Source organism: Hippopotamus amphibius, chromosome 1 (genome assembly GCF_030028045.1).
Source record: "Hippopotamus amphibius kiboko isolate mHipAmp2 chromosome 1, mHipAmp2.hap2, whole genome shotgun sequence".
Classification (NCBI taxonomy): Eukaryota; Metazoa; Chordata; class Mammalia; order Artiodactyla; family Hippopotamidae; genus Hippopotamus; species Hippopotamus amphibius.
In genome coordinates, this window is record NC_080186.1 from 220,296,482 (window position 1) to 220,309,517 (window position 13,036).

The 13,036-nt window shown below is 46.0% G+C and overlaps 1 protein-coding gene across 2 annotated transcripts in view; it reads right to left on the reverse strand.

Moving 5' to 3' along the window:
• Positions 1-11,771, reverse strand: part of MAP1B (microtubule associated protein 1B) — a 92,681-nt gene extending 80,910 nt beyond the window's left edge. The window contains exons 1-2 of one of the 2 annotated variants that reach the window (XR_009054653.1): positions 11,474-11,705; positions 2,873-2,974 (exon numbers count right to left, since the gene is read on the reverse strand). Coding sequence is in view for 1 of the 2 variants with exons in the window: in XM_057741429.1 (XP_057597412.1) it covers positions 2,873-2,974; positions 11,474-11,657 (286 nt within the window). In the remaining variant the exon portion in view is untranslated. Of the gene's footprint in view, positions 1-2,872; positions 2,975-11,473 lie in introns of both variants that reach the window. The other variant, XM_057741429.1, reaches the window with a different exon arrangement.
• Positions 11,772-13,036: the final 1,265 nt, after the last annotated feature.

Here is a 13,036-nt window from a genome sequence, read left to right on the forward strand (position 1 = left end):
AACTATCTACATAGCTTTTAGGTATTATACACTGTATTAGGTATTATAAGTACCCTAGAGATGATTTAAGGGATATGAATGGATACGCATGATATAAAGGACATGAGAGGATGGGCATAGGTTATACACAAATATCATGCCACTTCATACAAGGGACTTGAGCATTCATCGAATTCGGTATCCACAGGGCTCCTGGACCAAACCTCTACAGATTCTGAGTTCCACTATACTAGCGTCAGGGAGGACAATCAATATTTTATTGTAACTCTGCTAGCCTATACAAAACCAAACCAAACCTGTTTGGATTTGATGCAGGGTGCTAGAGTTTACACTAGCCTGTTCATGACTGTATACGACTGCTAAATGCTCTCCTCACAAGACCGCAGTAAGCAAAGCCGTGGCTGTGTTTTGTGGTTCATCACTGTGTGTCCAGCCTCCCCCACCCACAGTGCCCGGGCACTCCATGGGTGCCATTTAGGTGTTTTTTAACTGGCTGAGGGAACAGCTTTTTTTTTTTTTTTTTAGAAGATTCAACCTCCATCCCGTTCCTTGCCTCTAAGGTTAACCCCTGAAACTTTAAATACAGAGGTTCAGCTGACTCCAACGTTAGGGGCCTGAGGTACAAGCATTAGCGTCTACAGAATATCAGTGAGTGGGGAAGACACACTAGATTTGGAGCCGCTTAAAAACAGATCTCAGATTTTCCCGTAAAACCCTTCAGTTTGTCCAGGAAAAGCTAAAGGCTTCCTTGAGTCCAATCTAGCGGTCACCCTGTGATCTCTGCTCACTCCAATGTTACGTCCTCACCCTCTCACATAACCTCTTTTCTCTCTGAAACATACTTACTTACCTGAACTGACTCTGACATGTGCTTTATCATCTCTTGTAGTCTTGGTTAGAAACCTTCACCCCACTCTGACTGCTCCTCACACAGGCCTCACCCCCATGGCTGCATTCTAGATGCTCAGTTCTCAGAGGCGAGGTCCAGCCCTGCACAGCGCACCCTTAAGCTGGGAAGGGAAGCTCATGACATCTTCCTGGAGCTGGCAAGCATGGGAGGCGGCTATGTGTCCAGGGGCCAATCTCTGGACACAGCCTAGAGTAGCACTGCTATAATTAGGTAGGTAACCAATCCTTACTGTGGGTGACAGCAGGAAAAAGAGGAAGAATGGGGTACATGAGGCTAAAGTAGTGGTTTGAGGGCACCTGACCTTCCTTAGTCCACAAGAGTAATACCAGGTCTCTGATTCAAAAATTGTTAATTCTTTAGCAATTCTTGCAGGCTTTCATTTTGCAATACACAGCTGTCATTCTATAAAGTCAAATCCAAGTACGAACAAACACAGTGGGAATCACGGTATTCATTTACCAAAAAAAAAAAGGCTCATAGTAAGAAAGCCAGAACACCTACAGAGAAAGGATAAAAGCTTGAATTTTACATTTTGAAGCATACTTGTTGGAAAAGGGTACTTCCCTTATTTTTCTTTTCATGAGATGATTTTAAAAGTCACGGAAATGTGCAAGACATAAAAATACAACATAACGAAACAACCGTATACTGTACCTTTACTTCGGCAAATCATGCGCTGATAGTCTCTGGAGCCTTCTCTTTTTGTCTCCATGCAAAGTTACTTAAGAGCTGATTTTCACAGGACTTGACAGCACGTTTAACTTTTAATGAATCAGCTCTTGCTAAGTTTTTCTTAACACATTTACTCAACTCCATGCTTGAAAGCTACAATTCACTTGATAACTGAAAAGTATGGGATTTTATTCTAATATCAAACTCACAGAGAAGAACTATCCCAGTCTCATGGGCATATTGCTGCAGCCAAGTGTGATACACGAAGGCGTTGACATTCTAAAGTGGCTTCAAACCTTAGTACGTGCAAGGCTAATGGAATATGACGTAATCAGTCAAAAAGGCTGAACCTCATTGCTGATTTTTTATCAATGCCAATAAAATTGGCACTCATACGACAAAATCATGTAGACAGAGAAGAGTGTTCTCTATTTTTACATAAAATTTAGATGATATTTAAGAAATAAAATGCAAAACAGTAGCTGTGATAGATCAATGGCAGAGCTTTTGAGAAACACATCCCAGGTTTAGAGTCTTTATGGGCCACCGACTCTGTTCATAATCCACAAATGTGATGAAGTGGAAGTATGGGTCACAGCTCACAAGAGGAAGACAAGATGGGTGAGTCTGACTACATCCCCAGGCCTAGAGGCAGAGGTAGGCTACATCCCCAATGAAGCAGCTAGTTAGCGGCAACACCTTCATAAATGACAAATTTTTGTGTCCTTACCTTTAATTATTCTGTAGTATTCGTTTTCATCTCTGAAAGAAAGGCTAATTTAACAGTAGTTTGGAATTTCAGACTCTTACCCACACTATGAGAAGTAGGTGATAACGCAATGATGAAAACGATGATGTATATTTCATTGAGAGAGAAAATGCAGAAAAGCAGATATTTCATTTTCTTGAGAGGGAAGGGCGGTTAAATTCTGGGAGCATCCAATTTGTATTCATAACTTCATGTGAGTAACATTAACATTTAAATAGTTTATAATCCCTTAAGCTCAGAGTACAGCGAGATAAAAATGAAAAAAATTTTTTTAAATTTACCCTAGAACTTTAAAGCTTTCAAGACTCCACAAAATAGAAACCTACACAGTGACAACTTAGAGTTAGTTGATTTTCTTATAATGTGGCCTCTTGCTAACCTAGTTGATAATTACAAACACAAAGAACCCTTTAGCAATAAGAGGAAGTCTTTTTCATGCCCCAGGCAGCGCTTTCCAGCCTATGGCCTGTTTCTCATCCTTTGGAATTCAAGGTTGACTAATACTGAACCAAAAGCCTCACCTGGAACTTCAGGAGAGAATCTTGCAGAGTGTCGGGATACAAAAAGTTTCAGTTCTTGATCGAGGTTGCATTCAATTAGGTTTGTGTCCCATGATCGGATTCCTAAGGAAGGAAAGGAAGACAGATGACAGACCTCCAGTTAGTCATTTCAAAGTGGTTTGGAAAACATCAGGGTAGCATTTCTCGGGCTTTAAGGAAGGATGTGGAAACTCCTTGTCTGAAGAGCATGGTGACCAGCAGTGGATGCCCACAAAATAGGAGGGCCAGGGCAATCTCTCCACCAGGCCACAGGGGAAGGATAACTAGCAGTGTGAACTGAACTCCTGCCCCTCATAAAATGTAAATGCAGCTCTTGTGGAAGAGTAAAAGAAAACAGTTATTAGGAAAATGACAGCCTTACTCCAGGGAGGGAGTAGAAAGGACAGGAAGATGGGGAGCTCTGTAGCAGTTAGGGGGCTACCAGACAATTGCTAGCTTTCCCATGGTCCACTTGTACGTAGCACAAGGGTGGGGAAGCAGAGATGGGGCACTGGCATTCCAGTCCAGGCCTCTGCTTTTAAAGGTTTTTGCAGTGTGCACATGCATTTTGTGTGCGTACCTGGTTACTTTTCTTTACCCTTCCCATTTCTGACCTTGATGTCTCAACCCCTAGATATCAATCAAAATGTGTGTGATCTTTGCTAAGAAAGCTGGATCTCAATCTTAAAAGACGTGGCCTATCCGTCCTCCCAGGCATTTACCTGACTCGCTTGGCAGACAGCGTTCTCATTCACAATTGTTAGTTGTCCTGAATTTTCTCATCCAGAGGCAAAGAAATGTGGCAACTTTTTATACTTTATAAACTTCTACAGAGTTGGGGCCATGAACTGTCTATCCCCACCAAAGTTCAGGCTTCTGTTCACAAGGTTGGAAGATGGGGTGAAGGGAACACGGAGTGCTGATACCCTATCTCCCTTGTCTCTTCCTTCCTCCTCTCTTCTGACCTTCCAAAAGAGATGGCTAAAGGGTACAGCAGAGAAGAGAGTCCTGGGGAGCAGGCCAGGCAAATTTGGGGAACCACAGAACTCTGGAGTTTGTTTGTCATATGTTTTTATATCTTCCCAAATAGATGGCTCATGGTGGAGCCGTCATGTAGGCAGTATCCTCGATTGCACCCCTCTGTGGAGCATCCTTAATCGCCAGAAACAAGCCTCTGGAACAGCAATCATTTATTGCCTATCTGCTGAAGGCAGGGACTTGAACGTCTAGGTGTACCAGGCAGCTGAACTCTCTCTAAATAAACACTTGGTTATTTAATCATTTTTGCTGGTCATTAGTCATGCATACAGACTTGGGAGTATAAACGGCAGTGTGGTATTTAAACACACCTCTTAAATCCTTCAAGCATACCTGCATTTACCCCCATTTAAATCTTGTTCAGTTTTCCTCTCTTGCAAAGAATCAAGGTAGATACACACACACACGCACACACTACAAAGATTCTGGAAACTGAGTTGACTAGACATCTAAAATAATTTCAGATGTTACACCAAACACCTTTTTGCATATGAGAAATATTTTCAAATAGATGTATGTCAACTGAATAGAGGTAGAAATTTCTCATACAATCCATGGGAAGAATTCAGGTGTGCAAGAGTTAACCTTCCTGAAGAGAGGCCAAATTATAAGGGAGAATGTTATGGGTCTCCCTGGAAACATTAACAGCCTTGGTTTGCATTTGTGCTAATGGAGTGTTTACACTTTAACAAGAAAGGCATCTTGCGATTCTGCAGCTCTTTTTTATACAGAAACAATAAATGGGTTTTTTGGTTTGTCTGGTTCACACAAAGCTTGACAGGTTGAGAGGTCTGAATTCATTAGAATATCTTACTTCCATGTATATATACTATGTATTCGGGTAGCGTGGAAAATCATTGAGCTCCTGTCTGAGCTGCTTAGTTGGAAACTGTTGACTGTATTGTCTGTGCTACAGGTCTGAGCTACACTTTGTCTTCTGGCTTGTCAAGTAGGGTCCATAAGTTCATAATGAGATGTATTTAAATTAAATTCATACAATTTTTCTGCCTTTGTTCTAAGTAATGTCTAAATTGTTCCATTATTTGAATGGCTTCATCTAGTGTTATACGTAGAGTGGTTCTTAGATTGTTGTTTGCCATTTTTCCCTTGGCGTCAATTAACTTGCCATGACATATGCAATTAAACATTTGCTTTTTATCTCATAACCTCCTGCTTCTATGATTTGTAATTTAGCGATGAAGAAAGTATGAAACAGTAGAAAAACCATTTAGTAATTTTAAAGTTACATTAGCAAACAGCTGATAAAATGATATTTCTCGTTTTTATACTCCCAGTGAAATAAAACATTTAGGGTTCTCTTTTCAAGGGAGCAATTTCCAGCCAAATTACATCTTAACAATGCATAATCACTACTACCACTTATAAAATAAAGGTTACAATGGATTTACTGGTTATTTTAGTTGGAAAGGAAAATTTTGGAACCAAGCCACTTTCTATACCAATTTTAGAAAGAAAATACCGTGTAATTACTTTGTACCTTCTGCTGGATAATGTAAGGAAAGGGAAATACTGCTTCTCAATGAAGCTTCCTATTGCAGTTAGTCGGTTTATACATCGCTCCTTTATGCCTAAGAGGAAGCCAGCAGTGGACACTGTAAAGCTCACAGGACAGAAAAATGTCTTCTTTGGCTCTTCTCACATTGTCCCCTCCCTGAGTTCATGGCTGAAGGGGATAGTGAGGTGCTAGGAAAGAGGTTCTGAAGAGGCTTCCAGAAGCAGGTCATCTTGGTTTCTGGTGGGGAGTAGAAAAGCCGTGGAATTTCCTGGTCCTTTTTCTGACTATCCCCCCAAACCACACAGGGTCAAGCTCTTCCCCGGGCCTTTGCTTCTCCAGCAAACTCTATCACAACTGTGCCCTTACTGGCTTATCCAGGTGGGGGCAAAACACCTCCACCACTTGGAGGAGATCAACCTCCACTTTTTAAACTGGGCCCAGAAAGCATCTCCGCCCCCGCCCCGGGTAGCTGGCCCACGGCTAGGCATCCAGAGAACTCCCCCGCCTAACCTAGGGCTGTCTTCCAGCCCTGGGAGCGCGTGCCATCACTGTCTGTAGCCTGGTGCGATAAAGGCGGTGGGGGGACACGGGGGGACGGGTGATGGTGGGGCGGACGGATGACAAAGGACCTTTCCTTCTCAGTTCTCTGATTTCAGGGGTGGCAGTGCAGCAAGGGGAGGCTAAAGTGCACATAAAGCTGACAGATGAAAAAAGGAGAAAAGGTGCTGTGTATATGTGCGTGCTCGTGCGTGCATGCGTGTGTGTGTGTGTGTGTGTGTGTGTGTGTGTGTGTTGGGGGTGGGGGGATATCATAGGACAACTCAGGGTGAACAATAAGGAAGAGCCAGGTCCCCTTACTTTATACAGGTCAGATCTCGTCAAGTTTACTTACCACGCAAGCATTTTTGCAGGGTTATGTAATAAAACCAACAATGTTTTAAGAACACCTGTCATTTAAAGGCTAAAATCTATATCCTGAAGGAAACCATAGGTTGAAGAAAGCAGAAAGAAATGACCATGCATTGTGTGTTGAAATAGTACATGGATTGTATCTGACTGCTCTGTGAGCAAGTTGGTTTTCTTCCATGAGCTTTTTAGTTGCTCCCTCTCAGAAACAGACTTTGAATATTTTTTGCCCAAGTTCCTAAATTATTACTAAAATATAACCATAAGATTCTATTTGCAAAACTATGTTAAAAAGTGACCTGAAGTCATATTAGAATCATAAACTAAAGAAACAATTGAAACAAGGGAAATGCTAAATTCAATAAGGTTCTTTCTTAGAGAAAAGTTTTCCTGTTTTTTCCCTTGACCTAACCTTCAATTTGCTTTTTTCCTCTTGTTTTAAGCCAACAATTTGATGTTCATAATTTATATGTTATGTGTAACGCAGTATCTTACAGAGTTCATCACTTCAAAGCATTGATGATAAACAACTTAGGTCTTGGCTAGCATCTCACATGAGAGGCGAGCAAAAGAAGTGACTTATGATAATTTATCTATTGGCCTAAAGGTTAGAACTTATTTTAAAAGTAAGCCTTTAGAGAAGATTAATAGTGACTCATCAATTTAATGACCTTAAGTTTGGGGACTGGCTTATATTTCAGCACCGCTCATAGAACACTTAGCAGATCATAGCAATTAAGCAGTGCAAGCAGAAATCCATCTGGCTTTTGACTTTGAAAAGCATGAAGATGAATAGAATAAACTTAACAGTCCCCAACATTTCTTTTAATTCCCACCATGTTGTTGTTTCCCTGTTGAAACGAAATGGAAACGAACCCCCAGATCTTTGCTGGGTTCTTAATTCTCTTAACCATCTTAGACTGAAAACATTCAATAAATGACATCAGAAAGAAACAATGCAATTAGCGAAACTTACAACTAAAAATCCAGGGCAGATGTTACACATATCTATCTTTCTATGAACATATCCTGCTGATTCCCAGTGTTAACTAGAGGAAAGTTACACTCTTTAACAGTAATTGAAAACATCAAACTGACACTTAGTATTCTTCATATGTTTTAGTTTCTTCTAAAAAAATTAAACAAAGAAATGAAAACTTTTTCACAAGGCTCTAGAATTAGTTTTGCAAGGCATGATTATATGCAGTCCACGTCCTAAAATAAACAGGAGGAGTGGAGGCTCTGCTCAAAATGGGGATGACTCTTAAGTCCATCCTGGGGACTAATTAGGAAGGGGGCAACAGAGGTGCCAAGGAGTAGTTGGTGGGGCAACAATGGTTTGGCATAGAGTCCTGCATAACTAACTAAACAAAGCTAGACCAATCTGAGAAAAGTCTATTGTTTCAAATCTGAGAAGAAATGACCAAACCCTACATTATGCATTTTGAATACAGCTGAAGAAACGAGTGAAGGTCTCTCTTCCTTGTGTAACCAAGGAGGACCCTATGGGGCTTTCCTGGGACAGACCCCCTCCCCTATATCCTCTGCTTTAGCTCCTTTCTGAAGTACCTAGGTATCAGTACCTGATGCATATTTCCCGAGTTGTTTCTCATATGCTAAAACCACTACCGAATGGAAGACATTAACTACTTAATGACCATGAGCACGTAGTCCCCATGACCGCCTGTTACCTCATCATCAGTCAACCAGAGAATTGTGCCCAAGCTGATCACATACCCTGGGACGCCCTCCCTCACCTCGCCCTTAAAACTGCTTGGCTGAAACCCTTCAGGGAGTTCAGGGTTTTTGAGCATAAGCAACCCATTCTCCTTGTATTGGTGCCTTACAATGAAGCTGCACTTTCCACCACAATCTGATGTCAGTAGATTGGCTTAACTGCGCACGGGTGAGAGGACCCGAGTTTGGTTCAGAATCACTGGGTTTCAAGAAGCATTTACTAAGCATCCATTCTTGGATGTTTCAGGCCTGTTAATGTACTGCATTACCACCATCTTCCTACAGATTTATTTTCTGGGCTTCCCAAAGAGCCCTAAGTCATCAAATGGCAAAAATCCAAATCACCAGGGTCTCCAAACCCACAGAGCTTTAGTTAAGACGAGAGGGGAAATGGAAGCAAGAGGAACAGATGATGAACAGCTTTCCCTGCCTGCAGCACACAATCAGAGCCGAACCCCCTGGAGCATCTCCATCTTGCTTCACACAATGGGGTCCACGGGCACCAGCAACTACAGCCATGGTATCAGAGTGACCTCTGGAGGAGGCCCAGCTGGGACCTGAAACCTGAGGCAGCAGCAAGTCAGGCAGAGGGAAACCGTCAGCCTGCCCTGTTGCTAAGTCATCTTAGACTGTTGGAAAAGCTACAGGAGTAGAATTTTCACTTAGCATTGGAAGGCCCTGCAGCTTGAGCTGCATCCGAGACTCCAGGACCCAAGAGAGTGATCTCCAGAGGAAAAGCAGCATCTGTTACTGTGCGTCAGGAAATGGCTCTGCTCACTCACTTGACTGATCAATACTGCCATTTCAGAGTTCCCTGCAAAAACCTGACTAAATCAGGGAATTACAAATCAGGAAGGCATGCTGACTGAAAAGGAAACCTAAGGGGGCTTCTGGGATTCCAGTAATGTCTGCTTCTGCATCAGGATTACACATGTATGTCGTTTTGTGAAAATTCACCAAGCTCCTCGTTTATGATTTGTGCCTTTTCCTCTGTATATAATACGTCAATAAATTAAAAAAAAAAAAAAGACAGGAACACAAATCTGAACTTTATCACTAAGTGCTGGTAGTGTAAAAAGCAGTAGACAGAGAGCACTTCACAGCGATACCTGGATGCCTCTAGTTTATCCTCAAACAGAAGCAGCTTGAATAAACCCCCTGAGAAATGGAGCACCAAAAGGATGATCAGCAGAGTAACAAAGCAGGAAGAGAATGACATGGAAGGTGATTGCTGAGCCACCTTCCTGCATGGGGTGCTGCCCACAGTGGATGACTATTGCCTTTGTATAAAGGCAAGCTCTGAAAATTGCTGTTTGATCTCCATCTGATGTTAGCCTGTTCTGCACTCATATCATGACAGGGCCAGAAAACCGGTGATGCTGCAGTGCTGGCACTTCTGTCACTTATGAGTGGTGTGACCTTGAGCTGGTCCCTTTATCCTTCCTGCCTCTCTAGGCCCCCATCTCAAAAATGGGGGTGATGGTCCCACATCGGGTGGTTACGAACCTTTTATAGACAGAAAAACACTTACTGATGTATTATTACTTCCCAGCAAAGGTGCTGACAAATAAACATTTAAAAAAAAATACGAAGTCATTGATTCATACAGTAGCCACACCCAAAGTCAGTACGTGTGAAATTTTCCAAGGAGAAAATATGCAAATAAACTAAATTAGTACAGATCAGATTAAAGGGCTATGGTTTGAAAATGAAGGGTAACTGAGATGCTCAAAAGAGGCATTTCATTGTTGACATATCCTAAATATTTTTTTCCGAATAAAATAAGACTGCTTTCTGCTCACATTCTTTTTCTTTTTTCTTTTCTTTCTTTTTTTTTTTTTTTTTTTTTTTTTTTTCTTTCTTTCTTTCTTTTTTAAGCTGAAAGGGAACATCAGTGCTTTAAAGTTAAACAAAAGAACCAGGTCTGCAACTCCAGTCCCCACCCTGCAGCCTTTTGTTCTGGGGACAGGCGACCGTTTCCAAATGTAAGGGCATACGACTAGCGTTTATTTTTTTCCTCTAAATCAGGGTTTTTCTCTACCTTTTACGGGGAGTGGGGGGCGGGCGCGGGGAAGGAGGGCTGCGTGAACGCCCTTTGTCCGCCTCGGGCTGCCGTAGAGACCGCAGTGCGGACTGCACCACGCCCACCAGCCGGTGTCTCCGGGCGGAACCTCTCCAGCACCACCCCGGGAGAACAGAGCGCGGGCTGGGGCTGCGGAGGGGCCGGCGACCCCTGTCAGGGCGAGGGGAGGTCTGGGACGCCGGCGGGTAATGGGAAAGGCAGAGGACAGAGCTGCCCACCCGGGGACTTCGAGCGCAACAAAGCCGGGCTGAGGGAGAGGTGGGGGCACGCAGCACCCCCAAGCCCCGGCGGAGCGCACGCCCGGCCCGCCGCGCCCAGGGTGGGGGGTGCCGCAGTGCGGGGCGCAGGTGCGGCGGGCGGGGGCACTGCGGCAGCCCGGGTGGGGCGGCGCGGCGGGGCGGGGCGGTCCGGGCGTCCGAGGCTGTGCCCGCCGGACCCTCAGGGCCCCGCCCAGGGTCCCCGGCGAACCGCTATTCAGCCTCTGCAGAGCGCGCCCGTAGTGCGCGCACCGGGCCAAGCGCCGGCCGCCCCCTGTCCCCCTCCCGAAGCCATCACTCCCGAGGCAGAGACTTTTAAAAGAAGAAGCCCCACCCCGCAACTTGGGGGTCCCATTGTCCTTGCTGAAAGCTGCAACCGAGGCCCCAGGGGCGGTAGCGAGGCAGGCGCCGTCTGGGAAGGAGGCGCAGGCGGCTCTCCATCTCTGCGTCCCGGGGGGGAGGGCGGGGGGAGGAGCGGGCGTGGCCCTAGGACTAGCCTAGTCATTCCAAGGAAAGAAAAGATGGGGAGGCTTTAAGCCAGCAAAGGCACTGCTCGGGGGCTAAGGTGGTTGTGGTGAGGGTGATTCCCACGCGGGCCCTGGCACATGGTACTTCAGCCTCGGGTCTGCCGGCGAGGGGCAATCCCAGCATGTTGCGGGGGTGAGAGGGGGGCTGAAAGGAATCGTTGCACCAGCCCTCCCCCCACCCCTTTGGTTTCCTGCGGTTGCGGCTTTATTGTGGGCGCTGCCCCTTTGACACCTGCATCTCGTGTAGCGGGAGAGGCGGTAGCCAGCTGGGATCTGCAGACCCAGCCTGGTGACGGATCCCTCAAGGTTTGGAGAGACTCTCCCACTGGGTCTCAAACCTAATAATTCTCATTATTCTCCAAAATGAGCCCAGAAAGAGTATGGACCGAGTGCGGGAAGTAGCGGGGAAAGGCGTGGGTGCGGGGCGTGCCGGAGGAGAAAGGTGGCCGTCGCGCCCTGGGTGGGGTCGCGTTTGCGCGTCTCCCCGAACGCGTCCCCTGGGGGCGCAGGGCCTCTTACCGAGTTCTATGTTGCCGATGGCGCGTCGCAGGTGCTCCTCGGTCACGATCTCGCCGACGACCACCAGCAGGTAGAATTTGCTGTCGAGGAAGCGATGCGACAGGCTGGGCGAGGTGGTTGCCGCCGGGTTGGCGATGCTGCCGGACGGCTCAGGCTCGGTGGCTTCTACCACCACGGTCGCCATCCTGCCGGCCCGGTTTGCCTCGGCGAAGTGCCCGGCTCCGGCCGCTCCTCTCCCTCTGCCGCAGGAGAAAGGATTATATCCGAAGGTGCTGTCTCAGCTCCGCCCCTTGCGTCTCCCCTCCTCCTGGCCCAGAGCGCCGCCTCCCCCTCCGCCCTCTCCTAGAGCGCGCGGCGGAGAGGAGCGGGGAGTGAGAGAGGGCGGGGAGGCGGCGCCTCTTTTATATGGAGACTAGCCAGGGAGCCGGGGAGGAGGAGGAAGAGGAGGAGGAAAGGACCACCCGGCACATCCTCACGGGGTGGCTGCCTCCGCTCTTCCAGCCGTTGGCCCAGGGCTGATGTCATCTGCAGCAAATCATCTCGCCCGCGGCCCGGAAGCTGGAGGGACGAGGTGTGCGGACAATGGTCAGGGCAGGACCGCGAGTCAAGGGGCAGGAGGACTCTAAGGAGGGAAAACACTCCCAACCTACACTCCCCTACACACACCCACTGCCCGCTCCAGACCCTCACCCCGCTAGTGCAGGAGAATGGGATGGGTTTCCATTTTCAGAGTCGGGATATTTATCTTGTCCGAGGTGCACAAGTCAGGTCTCTGCCTTGTGTCCCGTCTGCGATGAAGCCAGGTTCTCAGAAGCTGTGTCAGCACAGCGGACATGGGGCTGAGGGTACCCCAGCCAGGAAGATGGAACCTGTCTCTTCTTTGATGTGAATTTAGGAAGACATATTTACCAGTATTCACTACCTTTAAGTGAAGAGTACATCAAAAATGCAAAACCTACGCCTACCATTCATTGTTCAGGCTTTGGACCTTACTCTGCAAGACCTACTGATGAAAAAGTACTGGCTTTGTGGTGCTCATGGGAAATGAGAAGAATACAGATGCAATTTTCCAGATACAGATTTCTTTTCTTAATAATATGCTGAGCAGATAGTATCAGGCATAACAAAGAATAAGGAGAAAATACTGTCTCTCCCCAGCAGGATTGTAGTGACTATAATGTACTTTTCAGTTCCTTGGGGAACACACACACAAAATTATCTCATGTGCCAATGATGTCTTTTAAAATATATGCAGCATTGGGAATTTTTATTGTCTTTGTCTATGGTTAGAAGAACTCATGAACATGTTGTTTAAAGGCAGCCCATCTACAAGCACTTCTCACAAACATACTGAATATAGCTGCTGTCCCAGGAAGGGGGTGGTGGTGCTGAAGACGGAGCAAAATGTGCACACATGGTACTACCATAAAAGACTGGGGGGTAAGAGGCTTAGGAAAGAGGGATGCATGGAAACTAGAGCAAAGTGAGATGGTAACATCATATTTTGGTCAAGAGAAGGCACTCAATTGCTGTTAAGCGACGTGAGGCCAGCACCAAAGCCCA